Raw genomic sequence first — 25,298 nt, 5'->3', positions numbered from 1 at the left:
TGTAACACTTTTTTCACACAAAAATGTAAGGGGTCCAATATGAGCCCAAATTGAAACAAGTGAAGAGGAGTCACTTAAAACATATAGCTTTAAACAATTTTGATAAAGAGCTTGACCACATTTGTAAAGCATCACTCCAGCATGATTAATAATAAATATCCCCAGTTTGTCATGTTTTGAACTCCCAGTCAGCTAGAAGCTGAAACAGTTTATAAAAGCAGAAATATATATCATCTGCTAAAACTGGAACACCCAAGATGAGAAACAAAGCCAAGTACTGTTGGAGAGATTAAATACGTTACATAAGATAATAATAAATGTTCGTATACATAAATAGAGCTGAACCAGTTAGTCACTGTATTGTTACAGCTGCCAATAATGTTCATGATTTAAAAGCTTTAGATTCCCTGTACTTCTAATAGACACAATAAGAGATATTAATATTATCTCCACATTAGTGGTCTGTTGCAGGACACAGCATGTAAGTCTTTGTGAGAGAGGGGACATCTGCTCAGCCTGCCACGCTCTCTGGCTTTTGGTCATAACATATCTCTTCTTTTGATGCAATCTGGTAATTGATGTGCTTTGGAGAATCAGCTAACTAGATTCAAATAGCGTGTTTCCTGTGAAAAGGCCTGTAGATGGCAGCAGACATCCAACTTCACTAAGCTTTCAGGTGTTGGATGACATTCTTGGAGGTTTAACAATTGAGCCCCATTTTTGCACCTTGGGGAACACATTCATTAGGTATGTTTTCTTAAGAGTGCAGATCAAGTTTCACAGATGAGGCTGTCAAACCCACAGCAACCCTGAAAACCGAGCCTAAGTCAACACTCTGAGGTCATCTCATCTACTTAGGAATCATAAAGAATATGTTTTCTGTAATTTTATAGGAGAGTCTCAGCCACTAATTGTCCAGATTTCTTGACAAATGTACCCTCCTGCTGCGAACACGTTCCATGATTTCACCAGAGAGAAGCGTAATACTGAAAGCAAATTTGTCATACTTGAGACAACATTCTTTTAATTTCTTGGAGTGAAAAAGTGAGTGGGAAGTTGGAATGACAAGTGAATACAAAATCAGGTTACTGCAACCCCAAAGGGGGGCTATAAAATAATACCCACGTATAAGCAAGTGTTCTCAGGGCAAGTCAGACTGACCCAGAGGTCAGCATTACATGAGGTAGTGGGTGATCATAAAAAAGTTACACATAGCAAGAATTATGTTTTTTTACGAGTCAGCGCCCCTGACTTCCAGTTTTGGGGAAATCATAAACTTATACAAACATTAAAAAATGGTCAAAATGTGGATGTCATTGAAAGGCCAGCATTATGAGCAGATAAGATTTTACAGCATCTGTCAGTGTGATTTACTATGAATCATTAAGAGTATGCGGGATTTATTAGGGGAGTTGCCCTAAGGTTCTTGCCAAACCACCTGAAACGTGAAAAGCTGAGAAATGAACACGGAACCACATTCACTGACTGAATTGATCTTGAAGTCTGTTACACATGGAGAACATGTTAATGGGAAAAGAGGAGCAGATATAACCCACAAGTGTGGTGAGTGTGTGTGTGAGTCGAGTATCAGGAAACAGCATAATAACTGAAGCCACTGGACCAGGAAATCCTCCAGGTTCACATGGTCTGTGGAAGGCCCAAACAAAGCCATTCAGGGAGGCTGGGGAACCCTTGACCTTTACAGCACAATTAGGTCAGAAAACACTCAATGGTTTTGTTCAGATTTCCCAAGAAAAATATGCTATCAAATCAAGAAATCTTCACATGTAAAATGTACAGCGCACAAGAAATTTTATGATGTTAAAGGAAAGGTTTGACATTTTGGGACATACATTTATTCACTTTCTTGCCAAGAGCTAGATTTGAAGATTTATACCGCTATCATGTCTGTATTGTAAATATGAAATAAAAATATGGTTATCACCAGCTGACAGCTAACGTAGCTTAGGGCAGAAAGACGGGAAACGGGGAAGCAGCTAGCCTGGCTCCATCCAGCGGTTACAAACTGCATCTGCCAGCACCGTTCAGACTCACAATTTTCCACACTTGTGGACAATATGGTTGTATTCTTCTATTCTAATTAACACGTTGTTTCTTTTTTGTTTAATCTGTACAAAAACCGAGGTGTAAAATGTCAAATCACTGTTTTACAGGGAGGTTGGACAACCTCTTGGTCTGGACCAGTTGTCAGGCAACCATGCAAAAGAGACTCCAGGGAGTTTCCAGTCCATATAGTCCAACACATATTTGCTCATTTTTCTTTTTTATACTTCATCTTTGTATTGATTAAAAAAGTAAGATACAACAAGTTATTTAGCTAGCTTCAGAGACCAGTTTTGTTCCCTTTGTGGTGAGCCAGGCCAGCTGTTTCCAGTCTTTATGCTAAGCTAAGTTAGCCGCCTGCTGGCGGTAGCTTCATATTTATTGTACAGCTCACACAGTCTTATTGCTCTTCTCATCTAAATCTTTGCAAAAAAGCGTGTATATAAAGTGTGTTTTCTTTGACAATCTAACTGAAATATTTAAAAAAGGCTCTAAATTAAAAGAGAAACAGTTAGTTAATAACCCCCGCTGCTTATGAATTTTTAGTTAGGTGATCATGCTGCGCTGTGCATCTGTTTCCATTTAGGAACCTACGGAGGGATTAAATGAGTATGGAGAAGTAATGATTCTCATATGTATGGAGAGGCCCATTTACATCCTGTAATTGTGTTGTGTTTATTCAAACCATAGCATAAAGTACATATCCTGGAGCTGAGAAGACATATAAATACAGTATTTACAGTGCATGAGAGGCATACCGAGACGTCCATGAATATCTACTGAAAAGCTTGCATATTTGAAATGGCCTACATCAACTTCCAATGTGCAATGTCAAATTAGGGCACAACATTGACAGAGATTCACATTGTGTGAATGCACAGTCAGGCTTTTGCACATACAGATAGCCCATGCTGTCTGACTGCAGGGTCATCAATAGATTCTGGCTGCATCAATCTTTGTTGTTTTAACAGATGGCAGCGGCACCGAAGAGCTTGTGCCGTGCCTGATTGAATGCTTGATAGGAGAGCCCAGAGGAGCCTGTGTCAGAGGCCACAGGGGCTAGTAGATTCTAAGCACATTAACATTCCTGAATAAATAACCCCAGGGAATGTTATTGTGGAGACATTAAACAGGATTTTCCTCACAGAGCCCAGGAGAACGGCCAGGCATCACTCCGGCGTCTCCATCGCCCGGGGTCAGGAGGAGCTGAAGAACCCTCTGCCAAAAAGAAGAGCTTTTTAAACCCCTTATGTCTTATTCATCCTTCGAAAAAAAAGCTCTAAAACAGTCTCTAAAATTGCAGCAAATTGCACCACATGAGAGAATTTGGGGGATTCAGGTTTATCCTTCCTGGTACTGCCTCATTTATCAAAAGTGTACAAACTAACACATCTGACCAAACCCCATGTTTTGGTTTTATTTTCAATCTTTTGAAATAAGTGGCATAATGCTGTCTATTTGGGATCTTTCTTAAAGCTGCTATATTCACTGCACTATGAGTTTCACATTGTTTTCCACGCAACATGTGTTTGTAATAATGGACACTGAGAAGGACCAGTGGGGGTGAAGGGGTTAAGTATAGCAAGGGACTTCTAAAAAGCACCTGATGTAAGCTTTGCTAAACGATGGTATTTCCCACAGTTCTCTCTGTACTAAATATAATACTATCTTGTGCTTGATTGAATTCTTTAAATATCAAGTGTTTTTAGGCAATTTTGTTACTCACATTCATTGCTCTGTTTATATTGTGACATTTTGGATATGTCACTGACTGCACCATCAGACCTCTTCACTCTTTCATGGCATATTACACATGCTGGAAACTCTATAAATGTGTACATTGTTACATTGTGCTAAAATGAGTCCTCAGTTTGCATTGTTGCCCCTTAGGTTCAAAATGTATGGAAACTGTTTCGTAGGCACAGTTTAATACATTTTATAGTACAATATACATTCAGTTTATTAGTTTCACCATGCTAAAACTAATGTAGTCTAATGCATAAGCCCTGCCATAAATCCTACCTTAACAACAAAGACTGCTGTGCTTCTGCTCCTTAACAACCTGAAACAGGGACATGCAGATTTCATTATTACTCATTTACAAATTCTACATATTTATTTATAATAACATATATATATGTATTCTACATTCACCCATCTGTGCTCTTTCTATTTTATTAAATTAAATGTTTTTCATCTGTTTTTAAAAAGTATAATAGATTCTGAGCTTTCCCATAATGTCTTCCAAATCGTAGTCCCTACACATTTAAAAGATTTGGATCCAAATGTACCATGTCTTTCAATTTCACCATGTTTCACAATGCCTTGAATTATACCTTTGCTGGTCTGTAGCTGTAAATAGTCTGGCCTGGCCATTTAGGCATTTATAAGCAGTCAGAACCAATTATAAAATATTGATTAATATCTAAATCAATATTGGTACCACATGGAGAGCATCTGAGTCTTTCAATCAATGCTGCATCTCATTTTAAGAATGATTATATGTCACTTCTCCATCTTAAAACAAAAACCCTGCATTAATTGATTTTTTGGGCCACTTGGGGATAGCATAACAAGCTTCTAACACAATAGTGAAGTTGTAATGGCAGAGCAGTTTTTCGTAATGGTGAACGTGTTAGCAAACATCCTATAGATACAGGAGTCGTGTTTGTTGTGACCATCTGATATTAGTCCAAGTTCCTTTTGCTCTCCACCAAATTCAGAGGGAAATATCTGTCTCTAAAGCAGCTGAGCAGGTAGCGTGCAGTCAGTTTTTAAAGCTTTTTACAATGAAAACAGAGGTTTGCTGCAGCTAAAAGACTGACTGATGAGAGCAGCAAGTCTCTACCAAAACAATTTTGCTGGATGTAAAACCAAAATAATTAGCTGAAAGATGCAAAATGTTCCATAAAAAATTAGTTGTGTATCAAAACCAAGTGCTTAATTTGCCCTCAAAGACATTTAACTTGTTTAGTGTCATTGTCCTGCGGAACAACAATAATACTACATGACCAAGCAGTTGCACTGTACTATAATTCAGCAGTCTTATGTAGACTTATGTTGGATTTCAAATTCTGCTCTCTAATCACCATTAAAATGCCTGTCAAACAATGATCCAAATGGAATGCTACACAATGAACCCCCCTTGTATTTTAATAGCTCCACTTTTTCTCAGAAAAGCTGTTATTGCCAAATCCTTGTCGATCTCTCCCCCTCACTTTCTGTGCATGTTGTGGTGTTAGAGATGCCGAGGAGGAGACAGAAACCACGGACAGGATTCCTCTGGATCAACCTGTAGCTCTGTTATAGAGCAGCTTGGAGTTAACGAGATAGGAGCAGAGTGCTCCCTTTTCCTCCCACGGTGAATCATACATTCCTAATATTGGAGGTCAGCATTAAGGGTAGACTATAGCTCTAGAGACATTGATGATTGTGTGAAATATAGCTGTACTTGTTGGGTGATTTTTCTCTTTAGGACATTCTGCAAATGATCTTTCTCCAGAGACTTGTATTCATTGCCGGAAAGGTCACAACTGAGTGCCCGCTGAGTGACATGAAAAAGACAGTGAACACGGTCAAAAGCCTCTGGCCAGGTTCCAGAGGAAAAACAGGTTTCAGTGAGAATGAGTGTGGTAGCTGAGATTGAAAGAATCATACAGGGAAAGTTATCCCTGTCTTCCTCTATGCTCATTTCCCCCTCCTTTTTCCATTTTCTGTCCTGTTTCATGCTTACCCCCTCTGCAGTTTCTCTGGTTACTGGCTGAAAACACAAGGCCCTTTAGAGGGGTTCTGGGATTTTGTTCACCATTACGAAATCCATGCATGCAATGCATCTGAAACATTTACATTTCATTGACACATGAAATCTCTGTAATCTCTCCATTAGCTTATAATTTGAAGGAAGCCACAATGGTTTGGCTGTATGCTGATATGTTACCTCAGTTGTGATAACAACCAGCAACCTCATCCGCCCAACCTCCATCCACCTCCTCATTGCGGATACTAAACAACATGTGGCATAATAAGATAAAGAGTCTCACTGATGAGATGTTGCTGTGCTGTCAGCAAATGGCTGCTGGTGCCAGGTGAACATATGGAGAGCATCAGAGCATGCTGCTCTCAATGTTGATGAAGTCAATGTTTGTGTTCTGTCAGCAGTATATTCTTCTTGGCCCCTTTCCCTTGGGGCTCCTTCAAACACATATGGAGGTAATTTGTTTGAATTCTTCAGCAGAGAAAGAAATAAGAGGGGGAAAATTACCTTGGGATTTTGTGGGTTGGAAATCAGTTTGAGAGGTTGGGACCAGGGTGGAGGTATGTCTTTTGGGGTACATGGAAGAGGGGTTTCTGTGACAAATGACATTTGAAGAACTTCAAGTAACATGCAAGAATGTGTTTAGAGATTTTATGGAAGTTGCTACGTGACTGTGGAATCAACAATACAAAAGGTCTGTAGCCTCTGTAGTAGAGCTTTCGGTGTTCATAACCCCGCTCAGTAATTGTTGGATAAAACCAATAACACATTGTCACTTTTTCTATTTGTACAGTCTTGCTGTTAGGGGAGCTAACACTGTAAAGTTTGACCCCGGGATGTCACTGGAATAAAGGTTAGTTGTGGAATTACCACATTCACAAGGGATCTTCTCAGTGAGTGTCATTGTGTTAAGCAAATGTCATGACAATAAGCCCTTTGTGTTATGTAACAGTATCTTGTGAAAAAGAGGAAATTGCCCTCTAGACAAGATGTACTCACAGCCAATATTCTTTCTGGATACCTTGTCATGAAACAAAAATGGTTAGTTGTTAGGTAAATTTTCAAGTGGTTAGGAATGATGAGGGAGCTAATGATTCAATGCCACAACGAAAACGGTTGGAATCCCGATGGAATCCCGGTTGTAAAATTCCGTAACAGGGATCTTCCTCGTGAAATCAGCAAACTCAACAATGTAATGGATATCTGGATATCGGAAATATTTCCTAACAGTAACGTTAGCGGAAAGCTTTTGGAGTGTCAAAAATATAAAGTCAATAACATTTTCTTTGAAAATCCAGCTAATAGTTTTTCAGGATACCATCCATCCATCCATCGTCAACTGCTTAGCCTGCGGGGGGTGGGGGGTGTGGAGCCAATCCCAGCTGACATTGGGCGCAAGGCAGGGTACACCCTGGACAGGTCGCCAGTCCATCGCAGTTTTTCAGGATACCTTGTCTTGAAATATAGTCAATCAAGGGTAAATGACCGAACCATGACCTGATGGTGGCATCAGACAAAAGGTCAGAGAAGTCATTAAGAATGATGCTTTGAGGACCACAAATAACCAGAGCAAATTTCATGGCAGTAATTGCTTCCCAAAACATGTTGTTAAGATATTTTGCTTTGGGGTACAAAGTATTTGTTACTTACCAAAAGACTGACCGACATCATTATCCTGAGGCCCCATTGCCAGCAATAAAATACACTATAAAGAAAAAATGTTTTTGATTGTTCTGCATCCATGGTGTCACTTCCAACACTTCAGGGGACGTTGATGGGGATGTTGAGCTGGAAAACCTCCAGGATAGGGTTAAACTGTCAACAAAATGTTATGATCCCTCTGTGTACATTAGACTGTTTCTGGCTCCCGGTCAGTGTAGCCCTGTCTCCATATCAGCTGTAAGGAAGGTTGTGATGGCAGAGATTTGGTCTCCCCCTTGATGTTTACATTCTCCAGACACAGGGGAGGATGAAGACAGAAAGAGGGAAAGAGGGAAACACAGAGAAAGAATTACTTACAGCTGCAGCACTACAACCCAAAGTACTCTAAGACTGAGTGCTTCTGGGCACGTACACAACATATTATGGCTAAAATTACGGCTTAGATTGTGTGTGGATGAGTGAGGGGCAGATATAGAAGACTTACATAACATGTTCAAGGCCTGCTATCTTCGCCTCACTTTTGTTTCAGTCCACTCAAACAGAACATTTACAAGCAACAAATGTTCTCGTAAAGAGAGGGATTAAACATGTGGTGCATTTCTGTGTATATGTAAGTGTTTCAGGCTGATAACGACAGTCCTGGAAACTGATTGTGTGCCATGAGCCAAGTAAAGAAAAACTCTCAGAAAGTCCGAGAGCTTGGCACTGCTAAAAAGCCGGGGTCTCCTGGGGAGCCAGCCATCATCGTGGTGTTCTGTGAATAAGAAAAACATGCCCAGTGGAGCTGTAATGAGGTCACTTATCAGCCAGGGCATTTGGAGGGTGTGCCTAGCTTCCTCTCAGCATCCCTCCATCTGTCAGGGAGAGGACAAATGACCTCAGCAACTACTGCCAATAATGTCATGTGGCGTCAGACTATGACAGGCTTCAAGTTCACTGCAGGAGAGACAGGCCAAACTTTCTGAAGTACAGCCTTTCTAGAATAATGAACCAGGTCAGATTTCTTCTTTTGCTTCTAACGCCTCATAACTTGAGTGAGCATTTAACAAAAACTACAAATTGATTATGGCTGTATTTTCCTCAATAGCTTGACCAAACCACCCCTGGGACAGCCAAAAACAGCTCTCACATTGAAAAAGACAACTCAAAGATGCTCTATAGTGTCAGTACAGTGTTTGTGTGATGAGAAATTACACCAGTTTAGTCATTCAAGGGAAACAGATGTGACTGACAACAATTTTAGTGGGAAAGAGGGTGGTCGTTTACAGTCATTGTGTGTGTGTGTGTGTGTGTGTGTGTGTGTGTGTGTGTGTGTGTATGTGTAGGAGGTAAACAGTTTCTTCAGAGCAACCACAACAGGGCTACTAAGTTCATGAGAAGAATCTGTAAATCACACAGGGTAATTACTTCACAAATAATAGGGGTTAAACTGCGGTGGGAAAACACAACAGCTTTTTCTCTAAACCACATGAAAAGGATTCCATTATTAGAATGTTAAGCGGTAACGTTGATCAAGAAAGCCTCTTTGAATCCCAACAAGAAAAATGGGTCCAGCTGAAAATGTGAAAAAAACAAAGGACAGTGCCATTTGTTGAACTTTTGAATACTAAAAATATACCAGCATGCAGTCTCTATCGCTTTCAATTACAAGTGAAGATATCTTTGAGAAAATCTTGCACCACTGATGGTTTAATGGAGTGGGTTAGGCTTGGTTCCCACACATAAACATTATGTCAAGGTTTTGGCATTGGATGTGGGCATTTGTTAAACAGAGAGAGCAACACTGATGGAATTAAAGGCACTGCCATGTTTGGTAGCAGAGGAGACTTGACACCTTATTTGATCACTTCGATCAAACGTGCACCATATTTGGTTTAGATAGAGGAAGACACAGAGAGAGATGGAAATTATGTACTCAGAGGATGTTAACAACAAAACGCGAGGGTAAGAAATCTAATAGCTACCAAAAGGAATACACCCTGGGTGTAGTCTTGTACACAATTAAGACACTGGAAAGTTATTTAGTCGTAGTCATAACACATGGAAACTGCTACACAACAGTTTGTCATTCCAAGGATGGTCATAACAAGAGAAATAGGCTAGCAACTACGTAAAGTGTGGCTTTAAGCTAAATGTTAACATCAGGATGCTAAAATGCTTACTATGACAGTAATAACAGGTAGATGTTTAACATGTTCTGCATGTTCGCCATCTAAGTTTAGTGTGTTTGTGTGTTAACATTAGCACTGAACAAGTACAACTGAGTATTAAACAAGTACTAAATGAAATGTTGAGGTGATGGCGCTACATAGATATATTAGGGGATCATCTTATTACAAAGTATCTTTAGGGGGACATGTCTATGTAATTTCATGGCAGTCCATCCAGTAGTTGTCAAGATATTTCACTCATATCATTAGTGTATAGCCAATAGGCCATTAATATGTTTACAAAAATCTGTGCCAACTCATGTAGTAAATTTTGAAAATGCATGGATATCTCTACCAAATTTTCTGAAATCCATTCGGCAGTTTTGGAGAAATCACGATATATGATATGATATAAAATCATGATATAATGCACTTACAGTGAGGAAAATAAGTATTTGAACACCCTGCTATTTTGCTAATTCTCCCACTTAGAAATCATGGAGGGGTCTGAAATTGTCATCGTAGGTGCATGTCCACTGTGAGAGACATAATCTAAAATAAAAAAATCCAGAAATCACAATGTATGATTTTTTAACTATTTATATGTATGATACAGCAGCAAATAAGTAAGAAGTGGGAGAACTTGCAAAATAGCAGGGTGTGCAAATACTTATTTTCCTCACTATATAATGTTCTATAAGGAAAAAGTCAGTCAGTCAGTCATCTTCTGAGGACCATGAATAAATTTTATGACTAAAGTGGATGACCAACATTGCCTAGAGAGACATGCTGATAGTGTGTCTACAAAAAACTAAACACTACCACAGAGCACACACTCTGTAGGGTGTAGTCTTGTGCCCAATTAAGGCACTGGAAACAGTTATTTAGTAGTAGTCATAACACAAGACAGCTGTTACACAATAGAATCACCCCTGGTGTGGTCATAAAAACTAACACATTTAGCAGTTTATTAAACTAATCAACTCTAATCTCCACCCGGGCGATGTGCCTGATCCATAGTAAAATCAATCAGCTTAGGATACCATGTGAACACACTGGCCTAAAACCCAACTAATGATATGCTGGCACATACAGTAAATATGAGTTAAATGGTACAACCTGTACACGGTCAGTGTATATATGGTTTATTTAGGTTTTGTGTGGAAACAAAGCTGTCCATAAGGATAATACAAGACACTAAACCCAAATTTTATTGCTTCTAAGCATTCTCATATGTAAATGTACTCTGCCACTTTGGCATACTTTCTGTGTGGAGTCTATATTATTCTAGAGAGCCATTGGGGAGAGGGGTTAAAGCCTGGAATGCACACTATTTCCCCACAGGAAGCTGAGCATGGAAGTCTACCATTGCCCCACGCCCAGATCTCTCCATCTCACGCACAGTTGGTCGACTACTGAATTATAGTATAAGTCAGAGATTCTAAGTCATGTATGACACAGAGTAAAAAACATCACAGTACACTGCATTTGATCTTTTGTGTTTTAGTAAAGACATTTTATTTTTGATATGTCTTAAAAGGTTCATTGTACAAAATTTCACATGACATTACAAAAATATTGAAAGGCATATTTTTTTTAATAAAAATGTACTGAAGCTGTCTGCCTTGAGAGCTTTGTTTTTCCATTAAACTTAATATTCACAAGTTGTCAACTTTACTGGATGACATCTGCCAAGCTTTGCCTCTTTAAAGCAGCATGTTTTACGTTTACACAGGTCTCGACACAAAGTCATAGTGGGCGTTTCTTCAAAAGAAATACTGTGTATAAACACATGAAACAGTATTGTACAATGTATGGTAGCATGCAGAATTTCCTGATGCTGTAAATAGAAGATTTTCAAGACATGTATGAAGAAAAAACTAGTATCCATATAAGCGTCAGATCAAAGCTTGTCTCAGTATCTTAAAGTTGAGTTAGGATGATAATTTCAGTCAGTGGTTTTTTCTTTGCTAAAAAGTTAATTACATTAATGTCATGCAAACATATTATCATCATTATAACTTTAAATTGTACACCAATGTAATGATTTTCATCTATGATAATGCAATTGTATACCAGTGTAATGATTTTGTCTATTAGTTAAATGCAGAGCTTCATTGGAAGCCCTAGTCTATTACTTTCCAAGACTTTAAGAGATATTAAGCGCTTAAAATGTGACAATGAATTGTTTACTTTTTTACTAAATTATGCTTTGGTACTGAAAAGTAACCACTGCTCTAGGAAGATCTGGTCTTTAATTTGAGTATACATGCATGTACAGATACTTTTTTCCACAGTGTTCCCGTCTCAAGTGTCTGTTGGAGCAGGTACCTGTTCTCTGGCTGAAGAGGCACACTTGTAGGCTATAAACACTAAAATATATAGACATGACATTAAAACACACTGACATGCTCACAGAAAGGCCTCACCCAAACACACACACACCCAAACACACCCAAACACACACACACACACGCACGGGACACACACTCTGACCTAAAACTTGTGAGCACCTGTCTGGTACATTTCATTAAATGGCTCAATGAGGGCTCGTCCTACCCAGCAGAAAGAGGCCCACATCTAACACATTCGCTCTCACTGTACTTTCCACCTACTCTAAATTATGTGCACCTTCTATGTAACACTACATTATGGACATAACACAAGCTTACAAAGTCTTACAAAGCTTTCCAAAAGCTTAACTTCAGGTCATTCAAGTGGTGACAAACAGTACTGAGTTTAGCTAAAATATTACTATAAAATCACACATACAATGCTTATGTTCGTAATAAAACCAAACAACATCCTTTATGAAATCCAGGAATTAGTTTTTTTGTCATGTTTCGTTTGTATTAGTCACATAGTGAATGAGTGGCAGGAATATTAGTATAGCTCCCATGCTGAATGCAGCTGAGGGGAGAAAGGCACACACAGCTTTGTGTATAGCTGCCAATTCTCAAGTTTTGTTTTATTTCAGACTTTTGTCCATGGAAAGGCCTTGACAGAGGAGAATCTCCAATAATCTTCATAACATAAACAAACATATGCCCAGTCCTCTCTCTTTTCCACATTAAAATGTCTAGTGAGAATGAGGGAAAAAGATGAACATTTCCGTTGAGAAAGCAAAACTTGCTTGATTGTTTTCCGTGGCCTCTTCTCATCCTCTGAGATGTTCCATATATGTTCCATATTTGTCTGCATTATCCAGATTTTTGAAGTTTATTTCATCCAGTATTGACCAGTGGCTGTAGCAGTGATTTAAATGGCACAGGTCAGGGTTATATAAAGTCAGTTGGCAGTCTTTTCTATGCCATGATGAGATGGTTGCTTCGCTCTCTGATGTCTGCTGGAGGAACGAGATCTTTCTTCACTGGGGTTGGCAACAGGGTAGAACGTCTACCTTTGGGCTTAAACAAATCAGACACAAAGAATACCTGTGGAGGGAATAGAAAAAACCTTAATCACTGCAAAATGGCACATTTGAAATTTGTCTTGGACAGTTCCTCTTCCTTCACAGATCCAGTATGGAGTCACTCAGTGTTCTATATTAGGTCCCCTTCTGTTTCCCATTTACATGCACCTTATTTGCAATTAAATTTGTAAATGCAGTCTCTCCTTCCATTGTAATGTACAGCCATGTTGTGTGTACCTATTGACCTGAGATAATGTTTTTTTTTTTACTTTCTCAACTGAGCAATTAATGTTTCTATCCTGTTTAACAAACTAAGAAGTACTGTATATGCACACATTATTACATTATCATTGTCAGACACAGAGCTTCAGGTGTATGCACACTCCTGTACAGGACAGACTGACCTATACGACCCAATTTTACAGACTCTAGTTTGATGTTAAAACTAGATGCACGGCCCTGCTGAACTGATGAATTACAACATACTTAACTGTCTCTTTTTACTTTTTACTACTCAACGGACAGTGCTTTATGTGCTGCTTTGTTCTTTTTTGTGTTGGTGAAGAACTTTGTACATTAAGTTATAATCGTGTTTTTTGTTTTTTTAACTGGGAAGTTAGAAATAACATCATGAAAATAATGTTTAGACAAGGCCACACAGATTGTTAATGATTTCTGTCGAATCTAATACAGAACTTTATAAAAATACAACATAATAGAAACACTCACTATGCAGTATGCCACCAAGGCTCCCTGCACAAAACCCGCCAGGACATCAGTGGGGTGGTGCTTGTGATCAGAGACACGGGACATGCCGGTATAGAAAGACATCATGATGAGGGTGAACTGGGTCAGAGGGCGCAGCAGGCGAGCTCCGTGCCAAGTGAAACGAGACTGCAGATAAAACTGTAAAAGAGACAGAATTGTGAGTTGATATAGAGAGACACTTGTTGTTTTTAATCTGGTGAAGAATGTGTGTGTGAGTGTGTGTGTGTGTATGTATGTTAAAAACAATTCAATAACTCACCACCAGGTAAAGCATAGTGTACATAGAGAATGATGCATGCCCAGAGAAGAAAGATTTCCTGAGAAGAATGAAGGGCAATCAGCAATGTACCACAGCTTACAATGTAAAAGCTATCACTAGTCAACATGAGTACAAATACATTGTGTAAAAAAAAAAAAAAAAAACTCAAATAGTGTGTTGCACTTTTTTTTTAATTTTTTTTTTTACCTGGCCTCCTGAACTTTGCTCTCTGGCCCCTGACAGTGGTAGTCAGTGATGTAGCCCAGGGAGCAGTTGATAGTGGAGAAGTCTGGTTTGCACACATCGAGGAAGTGAGGGCGCATGCGGCCCACTGACACTTTGGCAATGTCGGTGAAGGACTGGCTGATGGCACAGCCGAAGACGAACACGCCCACCTGCTTGTAGAGAGCAGAAATGTAGGGGTTCCCTACAAAAGACTTGGACCCCTCGTTCAGAAAGTAGATCCTGTAGCTCTCCCCGATGATGATCTGAGGGGACAGAAGAGACGGTAACATCAGTGAATATCGTGGTTTTGACATAGTCCCAGTGCCCACCCTAATTCCTAAGCACTTAATTTACATCTCCTGAGCGCTCAGTGAAAATGTGTGAGTGCAGGAGAGACAATGTATTTTATGAGGAATTGGACAGCACTTTGAAATTGTGTTACTTGGATAGAGGAGTTTGTTTGGCCAGTAAAGTGTACTGCTCATATTACCAATGTAATTTAATGTACAACTGTTTGTTGCTCATCATCTGAAAATATTTGACGCCATAGAATGTTGCTCTTGTAACGTCTTTTTTCATTATCTCATCAAGCTCTTGTGGACATTAAAGTATGTGATTTATTGAGGGTGGACATTTGGAACCGGGCTCTGGAGTGGTCAGACTGGAGAATTTAAGTTATGTATCTGACCAAAATAACTTTTCTAAAGGAGGAAGATGTTATTATGACAGCTAAAAAAGAATCCAGTGATTTCTTGTGAAGTGGTTTACAAAGGGCTACTTTATAGTTGAATGTGTTTACCTGTGGCATTCTACTTCTGAGAGGAAACAGTGGGGCGATGTGGGAGGCAACTCAAACTGCCCGCCATGTATAGTTTTTTCAAAGTGTGTAAATAAACCACTGTCTCAAACAGACGATTGACGTGTAAGGGGAGGTGGATCGCCATAACTCACAACAGCTGTTCAAACTGCAAAAATGCCACCCCAACCCCCTTTATCCCCTGTTGTTTTCAAGGAGCTCACAAATGAAAATGTGAAAGAGGAGTCAGAACGAGAGTTAAGGAGAAGTTCCAGGGATAAAGTGGAGGGATGGAACGCAGAGTGACAGGAAGGCAGGATGGAAAGCAAAAAGAGTATGAATAAAGAAAGGAAATTCATGATCAAGTAGAGTGCAAACAAGGAGAGGAGCTGAAAAGGGGAAGAAAGAGGAAGGTGAGAGGAGAAGAGAGTAGGAGGGAGAGTAGGGAGGTGGCGGGGGAGGCGCCGCTGGTTCTAATCAGCAGAAACGCTGAGCTAGGCGACGTGTCTGATTTTGGTGGCCAGACTCCACCAGGCGCACGTCGGGGGCACGTTTGTTTTTCACCGCTCCGGCTGTCTCTCTGAAACGGCTCCGATTTCACAAGGGATGTCTGGCTGTTTTCATGTTAGTATCTCGGTTTCATCAGACATTCTTTTGAAGGGCGCAGAAATAAGCTTCATTCTGGGAAACACTCTGTGCAGAGGGATAGCCTTTAAGGAGATTTAACAAGCTGATAGAGAGCGTTGTTTCCACCATCCAGGCCTTTGGAGCCAGCTCGATAAAGCCCAGCTGCTTTCATGGGAAAGAGGAGAGGGCGAAAACACATGGAAAACACATCTGGTTCCCCTTGTGTGAAATACTTAATTATGTGAATGAATAAATGAATTGGCATTGTAGGATATGTAGCTGTAATAATGTAACCTCAAGAGATAATCATGGGGGCAAGACGCTGATTTGTGGCTTATGTCAAATGTCTTGTATTTTTCCAAAATGACACAATGGTATTTTCCTTTCTTCACAAAAACATCTGCATAAATTATAAAAGATGTGGCATATTGTGTTTCTCAGATTTATTCAGTGGGAAATCAAGCACTAAATTACCTAATGATGGTGTTTTCTGGTTGAGAACACACAAAGGCTGGCCAGAACGCTCTAGGGGGATGAACTGTAAAGTCACGTTTTGCTAGGGGGAAAATTAGGTATCTGGCAAAGTATTCTTGTTTAGGGCCTTCACCACAATTCCACCCCACCAATTACAGTATTTAACCGAACAACCATTGCGTCAACCATAATTACACAAAGCCAGAACTCCTTCTCACCATGAAAACCCCCGTGGCTCCAAGCCCGTATAGTAATCAGCTCTCCAGGAGCTGGGCACTACGGCTGGCCATGCCATGAGGCAAGGCAGCTTCCCACTGCGGGTCTGCCAGGTGACAATTGCACATGCTATGGCAGTGCTTAGTCACACCATAGAGCAACTAGAAAGGTTCAAGTCTGCCTGCTACTGTTTTTGGTAGCCCATTGCTAACATATTACCTGTTCCTTGGCATTTTCAATGTGTTAGCTAAAGTTGAGACATTGCTAGGTGCTGTTAGGTGTCTAGCACACGGTTGCAAAATTCTGTGCAGTAGCTGGTTGGTTGCTTATTGTGTTACAAGTGTTTTCCTATGCGGTAGCTAGTTGGTTGCTAAGTTGCTGTTAGGATTTTAGCAGTGGTTCCCAGTGTATTTACAGGTGGTTACTACTCGGTTGCTTTTGTGTGTTTTTTAGAGCATTAGTAGGTTGTTGCTAATTGGTTGGTAAGTTGTTACAGTCCAATGAGAAATTTATTTACGATTTAGATTAAGTCAAAGCAAATCTTAAATGGTCACTTTTGTTGTTTCCTCACTTAATCACCCCTAATTAAAATAATTTTGAAAATAGCGCTAGACCCCACCACAGATTTAAAAATTGGCCCATTTGTGATGGGCCAATTTTTGTGAAACAATGACATGTAGGGAATAACTTGTGTGTGGATATGGGTGGGTTTGTTTAAGGGTGTCAGGGTGTAGGGTTGGGTTACATGTTGCTACACTAATTTAGTAGAAATGCAAATGACCAGTACACAACCATGTCAAAACAAAGTCAGAAAAATCGCTTTGGGTCGCAGTTATGTGCGTTAAGTCTAACTGAAATGCTAGCCATTACTAGTTGGTAAGTTGGAAAAATGGAAGCATGTCTTAAACCGTAGCAGAAAGACATCCAAAGCAGACAGAGTGCTTCTGTGCCTCTGCGCAGTGGCACATGGAGAGATTTTGGGATGACAGTTTAGTGTGCAGATTTTGGCTTCATCCCCAGTGTTTTCTCCCAGGAGAATGCAACAAACTACTCAACACTTTATTTGCTCAAGTGCCTTTATCAACTGAGTCATCTTAAGCCCCCAAAGGAAAAGCCTTGAACAAATGCTGTTGACTGTTTTTTATCTAGAACGTGAATCTGAAGCCAATCAGGGGGACTGATAGCAAAGGTATGGAGAGGTGCTGTTTCAGTAATCTGTAGGATCTCAATTTACAACCACAATGAATCAACGGTCACATAGAGCCCTCTAATTGAGTGTGTATTTCCCTGAACATAGGTGCAGCAGGAATGTGTGTGGTTTGGTTGGAGAAAAACATGAACATGTATAAAATCATTACCACATTATTATATTCTTGAAAATGTTATTGTTACCATAAACTAATTAGAACCCCTACTGGGCTTTTTGAGAATTATTACAATGCGTTAAGGATGAGAAATGATGTGATCAACGGTATCAGTGAGTTCTGCTAGTAATGGTGAAGGCTGCTGAAACATAAAGAGTGATGATGACATTAGTGATCAGAGTGAGGTGACTTACAGAGAGGATGGTGATAAGAATACCAGCAGCGCTAAGTACACCGTCGCTAATGGTGTCTCCATTTTTGGCCGGGTACTTGATGGACTCATCATCGCAGTAAAACCCTCTATGGTAAGGCTGAACAGCGCTGGTCTCAATGACCAAGAAAGGCAGGCCAGCTAGTGTGAAGAAGCAGTGTGCGGCACAGAGAGTAAGAAGGGGGGTGGGGATGTGTGAGGGAGAGATAGAGAAAGAGAGAGATGGAGGTGCAGAGTTAATAATACGCAAATTACAGAGGTCGCAGGTACAAGCTAGAGGCAACGAGGGAACATCTGGGACCAGCTCCATCCATTCTGAGGCATTATCTGTGACTAATCAAGAAATAATGACTCCAGTGTTGTTAAATATTCAGTATCAGTGGGGCCTTTTGAGCAGACCTTTGGGTGTATTACAGGACGATACCTGTTTGCTTTTTTGGGGTTTTAGCCTGTTAACTATTAATCATGTACACTTTACTTTAAGGATGGCCATTTCTCATTTGTATTTAGACTGATCTCTAAATCTCCAGGCTGCCATTTCCATTAAATTCACTATTGAATGACAATGAAGTGGCAGACATTTGGAAGTAAAAGGAACCTAAAATAAACACTTAGCCAGCTTACAATTTTAGTTTACAACCGGCTTTATTGTCTTGTGGCAATAATCAACTTATAAATGGCAAATAGCAAAAAACAGTCTTAATATTACCTGTTTTCATAAATAAAAGTGAGAAACAATCCAAAAAACCCAATGGTTTTTAAATGGAAGTGATATAAACAAAAAAAGCAAGTAAATCCTCTATTTACTTGTAAGTATTTTCTTTCCTCCCGAAAAATAAATACAATTCTGTTTAGACAAAACAAGTAATTTAAATAAATTAACTGTGGCTTTGGAAAATTGTAATGGGCATTTTGCACTATTTTCTGACATTTTATAGCATAAATGATTATTCAATTATTCCAGAAAGGTAATCGGCAGCTGCATCTAAGAGTGAACCTTCAAGCTCAGCAAATCCTTGGTATTTTTAGTTATTAAATTACTTAAACAGTTAGTACATTTTCTAGGGAATAAATGGAAAGCAATGGCTTCCTAGGCTCCAGGGGTAGGAAATCAGTCTGAAAGCTTATGGTAACGTACAGTAACTTTGGAAAATGGCTGGCAGTACTATACATGATTTACAGCTAATGAGGTACAACATGCGAAACCACTGAGTGTGAGTCAGAGCCTGTTGAACCAATCATGTTTTTTAAGGTGTCACAAGCCAACCATTGGATGGATAGAGTGTCCCAAAATATGTTCTCAAGTTCTCTTGCAGTACCACAGCAGGACTTACTGAGACCACGGGCACAGTGAAGCCCACAGCTGTGAGGATGGTGGTGGACACTGTGCTGCCCTTATAGGGCAGCCTGATGCTGTTGTCATTGCAGAAGAATCCTCTCTGGTAAGGCGGGAAGGGAGATTTGTGCAAAAACACGGCAACAAGCAACACTGTATGGTTGGACACACACGAGCAGAGGTCAGACAGCTCTTTAAACCAAAACAGTGGACAGCTGCATCAATGAACATAATCAACAGGAAGACAAACAGAAAAGCACACAGAGGCACAGACAGACAGACATCTCAGTCACACAAACAGGTTAAAACCTCCATGCAGACATGTGTTCAAGTTATATTCTATTTTCAAATCTGACACTGATGCTGCAATGAGAAAATGACCAACAAATGCCAAAATCAAAGCTACGTCATTGTTTTAAATTTAAGTGAAGCTTTTACGCTTAGAATAACATTAACTGAACTCAAGCAGACTGTTGGCGCTAAAAGGGTTGGATGTGTCCTGTTCTGGAAAGTCCATGCTGCGAACTGACAAGAGAAAAACCCCACAAGCACTTTAGTCTTTCTTCCTTTTCTGTCGGGGCTTTCAAGTGCACTTAAAAAGGCCCACGTTAAGATGCCTTGGGGGGTGTCTGATCAATTTAGTGTCTTTCACCATGTAAAGTGGCAAAAAGATCTTATTTATCTCCCGACAACAAACATAGAGTGGGTGTTGTCAAAATGGAAGCTAAAAAGGACAGCTTATTTCCCCCATTTATCAAAGGCTTCATTGAAGGACTTTGAAATTTGAGTGTGGACGTGGTACCCAGGAGAGGCCTCAAATCTTTGACAGAATTTGGAAAACACACTTTCAAATCACTTCAAAGCAGCATTTAACTGACGATGGAGCTTTCAAGTCACACTCTGAATAATTCTGCAATCTGCCGATACAAAAGAAAGCAAACATCAGCGCTCTCTTTCTCACATCCTATGTCTCGCGGTCTCAAAAGCTCAAAAGCACCGGGGCGTAGAGGTCAGTGCTGAGAGCGGCTGAAGGTGGAATGGTTGTGGTTGGGGGGCATGATTTCTCAAACCAAATGTCAACACACGCTTCAGTTGCTGAGCCCCTCAACCCCTTACATCCACACACACAGCTGATGTTTGGCCTTTGAAGGTCCAGCTGGGTTGAGCTCACATTACAGACAGAGCTCTGCTGTCTGATGGGAACTCCAGAAGACCTACTTTCAGCAGGATTCACATTATTAACTGTCTCGTTTCATTCTCGCTCTCCAAACAAATACCTAGATGGAGCTACAGTCTGCTCCAAATCAAGTCTGGTGGTGAGAGAAAAAGCAAGGTGCTACCTCTTAAGAGTTTGTAACATTAAATATAGTAAAAATATACAGTACTTGTGTGCTAAATCCTAATCGTCTAGTCCCTTCAGTTTGCTTGGCCTAGCCATGAGCAGAACCACACAGGGACTTTGGCTGCCCAGACAACAAAAAAAAAAAGAAAAGCATAAGCTGCTGAAAGTGCTGGATGTGAAAAACATTAAGCTCAGAGTCCTGACCCCTGCAAATGCCTCAAAACACATTCACAGACCTGATACAAACCACAAGGCCAGAGGCAGAGGGCAGAGATTGATAGACAGAGAGGTGGCAAATGGATTTATGAAATAAAGTGTCCACAGGTTTTAAGGGACCTGCACGGGTCAAGTGCTTCAAATAGGTGACTGGAAAGAACACAACCCCAACGAGACTTAGTCAGGTCCTGTTTTCCAGACATTAAGCGAGGGTTTTCTTATCCGTTCAGTCCTCCGACCCCTTCCATCCGTCTAAACAGTGCAGTATGAGTACTGAGTTCAGCATTTTAGGATTTTCCCCTCCTACTCTTCCTCCTTTCCCGCCTGTCACAGCCGGGGAAGAGGAGGGGGAGGGTGTCCTTGTCCTGCCAACAACAACACCAGTCAGCAGGCGTGGGTATGTCTTTTGCATTAGCTTAAAACTGACCCAAAGACAACAGAAACAAACAAAACCGAATTGGAGCTGGAGGGAGAAGTTCCTCGTGTCAACGTCAGGGTCCTTCTGTTTGTCTTTGCCCTAAAGCAGTATGCTTAACAATCACCTGGGGTGACTGAAAAGACACTGTAAATGACGAATGATGATGACTTTTTCTGCACATAACTGTGCGCCGACTCACAACAAAATATGGGAGAAAACCTATTATTAAGACTACACTAGTTAGAATTTCCTACACTCGCCCGTTTGCCTTTCCCCCAGTTCAGCACTGGCAGCTCCATGTCACTGCAGTTTGTGGAAACTAGAATCAATTCAGCGTGAGGGTTACACATTAAGTCCCCACCATATTTTGGAGGCATTTGCCAAAAACACCAAGTGTGACTATTAAAATAAACAGACGCACATTTTCCACTTGAAGGGATCGCTCGCTGTCTGGCGTAGAAATGTATACATGTCTGAGGCAGTGGTGGTGTATACACAGATGCAGTTGTTTTTACTTGCAGCAGCCCCCACACGACCTGCACCCTGTCGATCTGCCTGGCCTGCTACAAAACATAGTTTATAGTTTCATGGTGGAAGGGAAAGCGTGTCTACCTGCTTGGGTTAAATAAGAGCACATTTGCATGGAATTGCTTGTGGCTACAACTGCTGCTTGTCACCTGTTCTTTGCTCTATTTATTATTCACATTTCTTACATTTCTTAATTACACAGAAGGCAGTTTACATATTGTTCCTCCTCCCTCCTATTGCCCGCACACACGCACGCACGCACGCACAGCAATGCTGACAATACATTAGCACTAACACATACATATTGTATATACAAACATAAATCATACAATGTCACATTTCAAGTACATGCTTGTAGCATGTACACACCTTAATTGCAAAAATACTCATCATTCAGTATCACCTGGGGAACGTCTTCACACTGTACATGCACAGTAGGAAAGATTAATTTAGGGTTAACTCAATTCAAGCATTTGAAACAGCTGATATCATTTTGCCTGGGATGGACTGGCGACCTGTCCAGGGTGTACCCTGCCTTTCGCCCGATGTCAGCTTGGATAGGCTCCAGCCCCCTGAGATCCTGTACGCAGGATAAGCGGTTGACGATGGATGGATATCATTTTGTAGGCTACCTCTATCTTTTGATATCCAAACATGCTATAAAATGTATCACATAACTCTTACTTTGTTTTTCTTTTGGTATTTGATTAGTTGTAAAGTGGGACAAATTAAAATGTCTGTACAGTTTGAACATTCCTTAAAACGAAACTTTACTAATATCCCAGTGCAACTTTGTACTTGCTTCACTATTTTTTTCCAGGACTTCCAACTAAAGCAGACCCTTCAACCTTAATTTACCACTTCAACTCTTTCAGTGCTTGACGTTCAACTGAATCTTCAACTCTTTTAAAGTACTTTCACTTCAATTACTATTTCAACAATATTCAGTACTAAACGCAACCTCAAACTTCTTTCAGCACCTCCATTTTAACTTTTATTAACAAACATTTAAATTAAATGGTCAGTTCACCCAAACAAATATTTGGGTGAACTGACCATTTAACTCCAACTGTCCACACTGTTTACCTGGCTGCTTAACCATGCTTTACCTAGCGCTGAACCAGGGCAAAAAACACACAAACATTCTAAGATGATTAATTGGAAAACATGAAAGCCACCTGCTACAGCTTAATCTAAACTGAAACTGATCACCTCACCAGGGCTTCAAGCAGAAAAATAAATAAATAAATAAAAAAAATAAAACAATCAGCTTTCCTCAGTATTATTTGTCAGCATTCAATTACAAACGCCACTGAATTACTACTCTAGAGTAGTAACTAATGTTATCTTTACTGGCACATCCCTGGATGCAGTTCTACTAGAACTAAAAATGCAAGAATGGAGGAGAGGTGATTACCATTACCAGCTCGACATTTCCTCCTTGTGGTTGCTCTCTTTACACCGCATCTTTAGCCAGGAAAACACTGCTGGTTTTGCTTACATGCTTCCCTGTGGGAAGTTCCATACAAATCATGGGGATTTACCTATGGGATTTACCCTCCATAGAGACAAAAACTACACCAAAGCTAAATATAGCTGGTCAGAAATAGACTGTTTATACTGTAGATCTTTCAAGGAATTGTTAACAATAGCGGGTGCTTTTCCCTTGCAGTTGCACCAATGTTATTATATATTTGAACACTGCTTTGCTATTTGCAATCACACCAATGTTCCACAGAACAAACCATTGGAAACATGTCAGAGAAAAAAATAAAATAGTGAGGAAACTGGTCAATCAAATCAAAGGTTTAAGTCCCAAGGATGGGAAAACATTTTGTGTGACTTTCGGCTTCAAATTTCAGTGCAAACCCTCCAATTACAACCTTAACTCAGTGTCTGCAGCTGTTGAACATGCACACTCAGGTCTGACCTTTTCACCACTTCCCTTAATTACGCCACACACACACACACACACACACACACAAATATATTATGCCAGATGTTGAGATCAAGGGAATTCCTGCTGGTCTGGAATGTGAGCCATTCTGGAAAATATAATGAGGAATCAAAGCAAGCAGAGGTACAGTACAGGTGAGGGTGGAGACCAAAGATATATAATCCCTCCTGGAGCAATTTATTAGTTTCCACTTTGCCAGCAGTATTTTTCTTTGGAAAAGGAAAACAGACTTCCACTAGCTAAGCTAATTTTTGGAAAATATGTAGCTTAATAGAGCTCTTACAGCTGAATGTGTAGGCTACAGTTGCTAATGGGGCATTAGCAAATGTAGACTACACTTGTTGCTTTGGTAGCACAGCTTTTCCAGCTGGTGTAGCTAAAACATTTCAAACAGTTTTTCAGTATCTTAACATCAATCGTGTCAATAAAGGTTAATTAATTTAACTGACATTAAGCTTGTTTATGAGGACAGTATTATTATTTATTATAACCTTTATTTAACCAGGAAAGGTCTAATTGAGATTTAAAATAAAATCTCTTTTACAAGAGCAACCTGGCCAAAGACATGCAGCAGTACAATTAACAGGTTTACAGACATAAAAAACATATACCAGTTTACAATTAAAATAAATAATAACTTATAGGATCTTAAAATATCAAAAACAGTCATCAATACAAGTCATAATCAGGAATCAACAACTGCTACAGCCAGGTGTGACTGCCTCCAAGTCAATTAGCAGTAAAAACTATAAACGCGATATGTGATTGATTAAACATGACTTCAATCATATAATAAAGTAAAATATCAACATATGAAAGGAAACAGCTTCATCCTATAGCAGATTAAGACATTATGAGGGTCAAAAAGTTAACTTAATCTTGAAAACGTCTTTAAAAGTAAAAGTCCTATTGGTTACAATAGTAACAGTAAGCTTTAAAAAGGCATAAATTCACTGCCGACAACCAAAAGTAGTAATGTCATTCGGTGATTAACATGCAGTGAGACTCTCACCTAAGAACAAGCAGAAGAGATCCACCCCGACCAGTAACTTTCTCCTGCTGTGGTCTTTGCAGTTATTGTTGTTCAGTGAACTCCCGCCGTTCCTCGTCTCGGCTGCCATAGTTTTCTCATATATCAAACAGCGTTGCATTTAAAACTTATTAAGTGGTTCGAATTTAATAAAGTTTTTAAATCGTGTTACTAGCTGTAGCAGTGCTGCGTTTACTGTATTAAATACTATCTATCTAAGTGGCTCGCGAAACTGCTTGAATCCCAGGGGAGGACTAGTCATAAGTCTGTAATGTTAGTCTGCAACTGAAAAAATAAAATACATTCAATGGAACCACCAGTCCCTGTCTCTCTTACAATCGCAGCACGCTTTCTTCTGACATCCTTTAACTCCTTTTCCTTGGGATATAGTGAAAGTCCTGCGACAGCCTTCCAAGAAAGCCACTCCTCCAGCCCCTCCCCTTTCAATTAATGCCAACTGCTTCTCTCTCTCTCTCACACACACACAGT

General features: G+C 40.0%; 1 protein-coding gene across 2 annotated transcripts; it reads right to left on the bottom strand.

The window, feature by feature from the left end:
• Positions 1–11,218: 11,218 nt before the first annotated feature.
• On the bottom strand, positions 11,219–25,239 carry LOC119902407 (phospholipid phosphatase 3-like). Of its 2 annotated transcripts, none has more exons than XM_038718567.1 (6): positions 24,792–25,239; positions 19,317–19,471; positions 14,277–14,557; positions 14,070–14,127; positions 13,772–13,948; positions 11,219–13,064 (listed from the first exon to the last, which is right to left on the bottom strand). In XM_038718567.1, exons 1-6 carry the CDS (start codon positions 24,928–24,930, stop codon positions 12,936–12,938), a joined length of 939 nt encoding a protein of 312 aa, XP_038574495.1. In that variant the 5' UTR covers positions 24,931–25,239; the 3' UTR covers positions 11,219–12,935. The 2 variants fall into 2 exon arrangements, with proteins under 2 accessions (XP_038574495.1, XP_038574494.1); XM_038718566.1 differs by lacking the exon at positions 19,317–19,471 and adding an exon at positions 17,966–18,123.
• Positions 25,240–25,298: the final 59 nt, after the last annotated feature.

This window comes from Micropterus salmoides, unplaced genomic scaffold, assembly GCF_014851395.1.
Source record: "Micropterus salmoides isolate LMB-PRFRI ecotype aquatic unplaced genomic scaffold, ASM1485139v1 Ms_hic_scaffold_14, whole genome shotgun sequence".
NCBI classification, from domain to species: Eukaryota; Metazoa; Chordata; class Actinopteri; order Centrarchiformes; family Centrarchidae; genus Micropterus; species Micropterus salmoides.
This window is presented reverse-complemented; position numbering and strand designations above follow the sequence as displayed.

Bases quoted from the DNA above. Each gene is read 5' to 3' on its own strand.
- LOC119902407 (XM_038718566.1), bottom strand. From the start codon at position 24,930: ATGCAACGCTGTTTGATATATGAGAAAACTATGGCAGCCGAGACGAGG. The intron at 14,558-17,965 runs GTAAGTCACCTC...CTGTCCCCTCAG, and splicing joins TTCTTATCACCATCCTCTCT to ATCATCATCGGGGAGAGCTA. The intron at 13,065-13,771 runs GTGAGTGTTTCT...TTCCCTCCACAG, and splicing joins CCTTGGTGGCATACTGCATA to GTATTCTTTGTGTCTGATTT.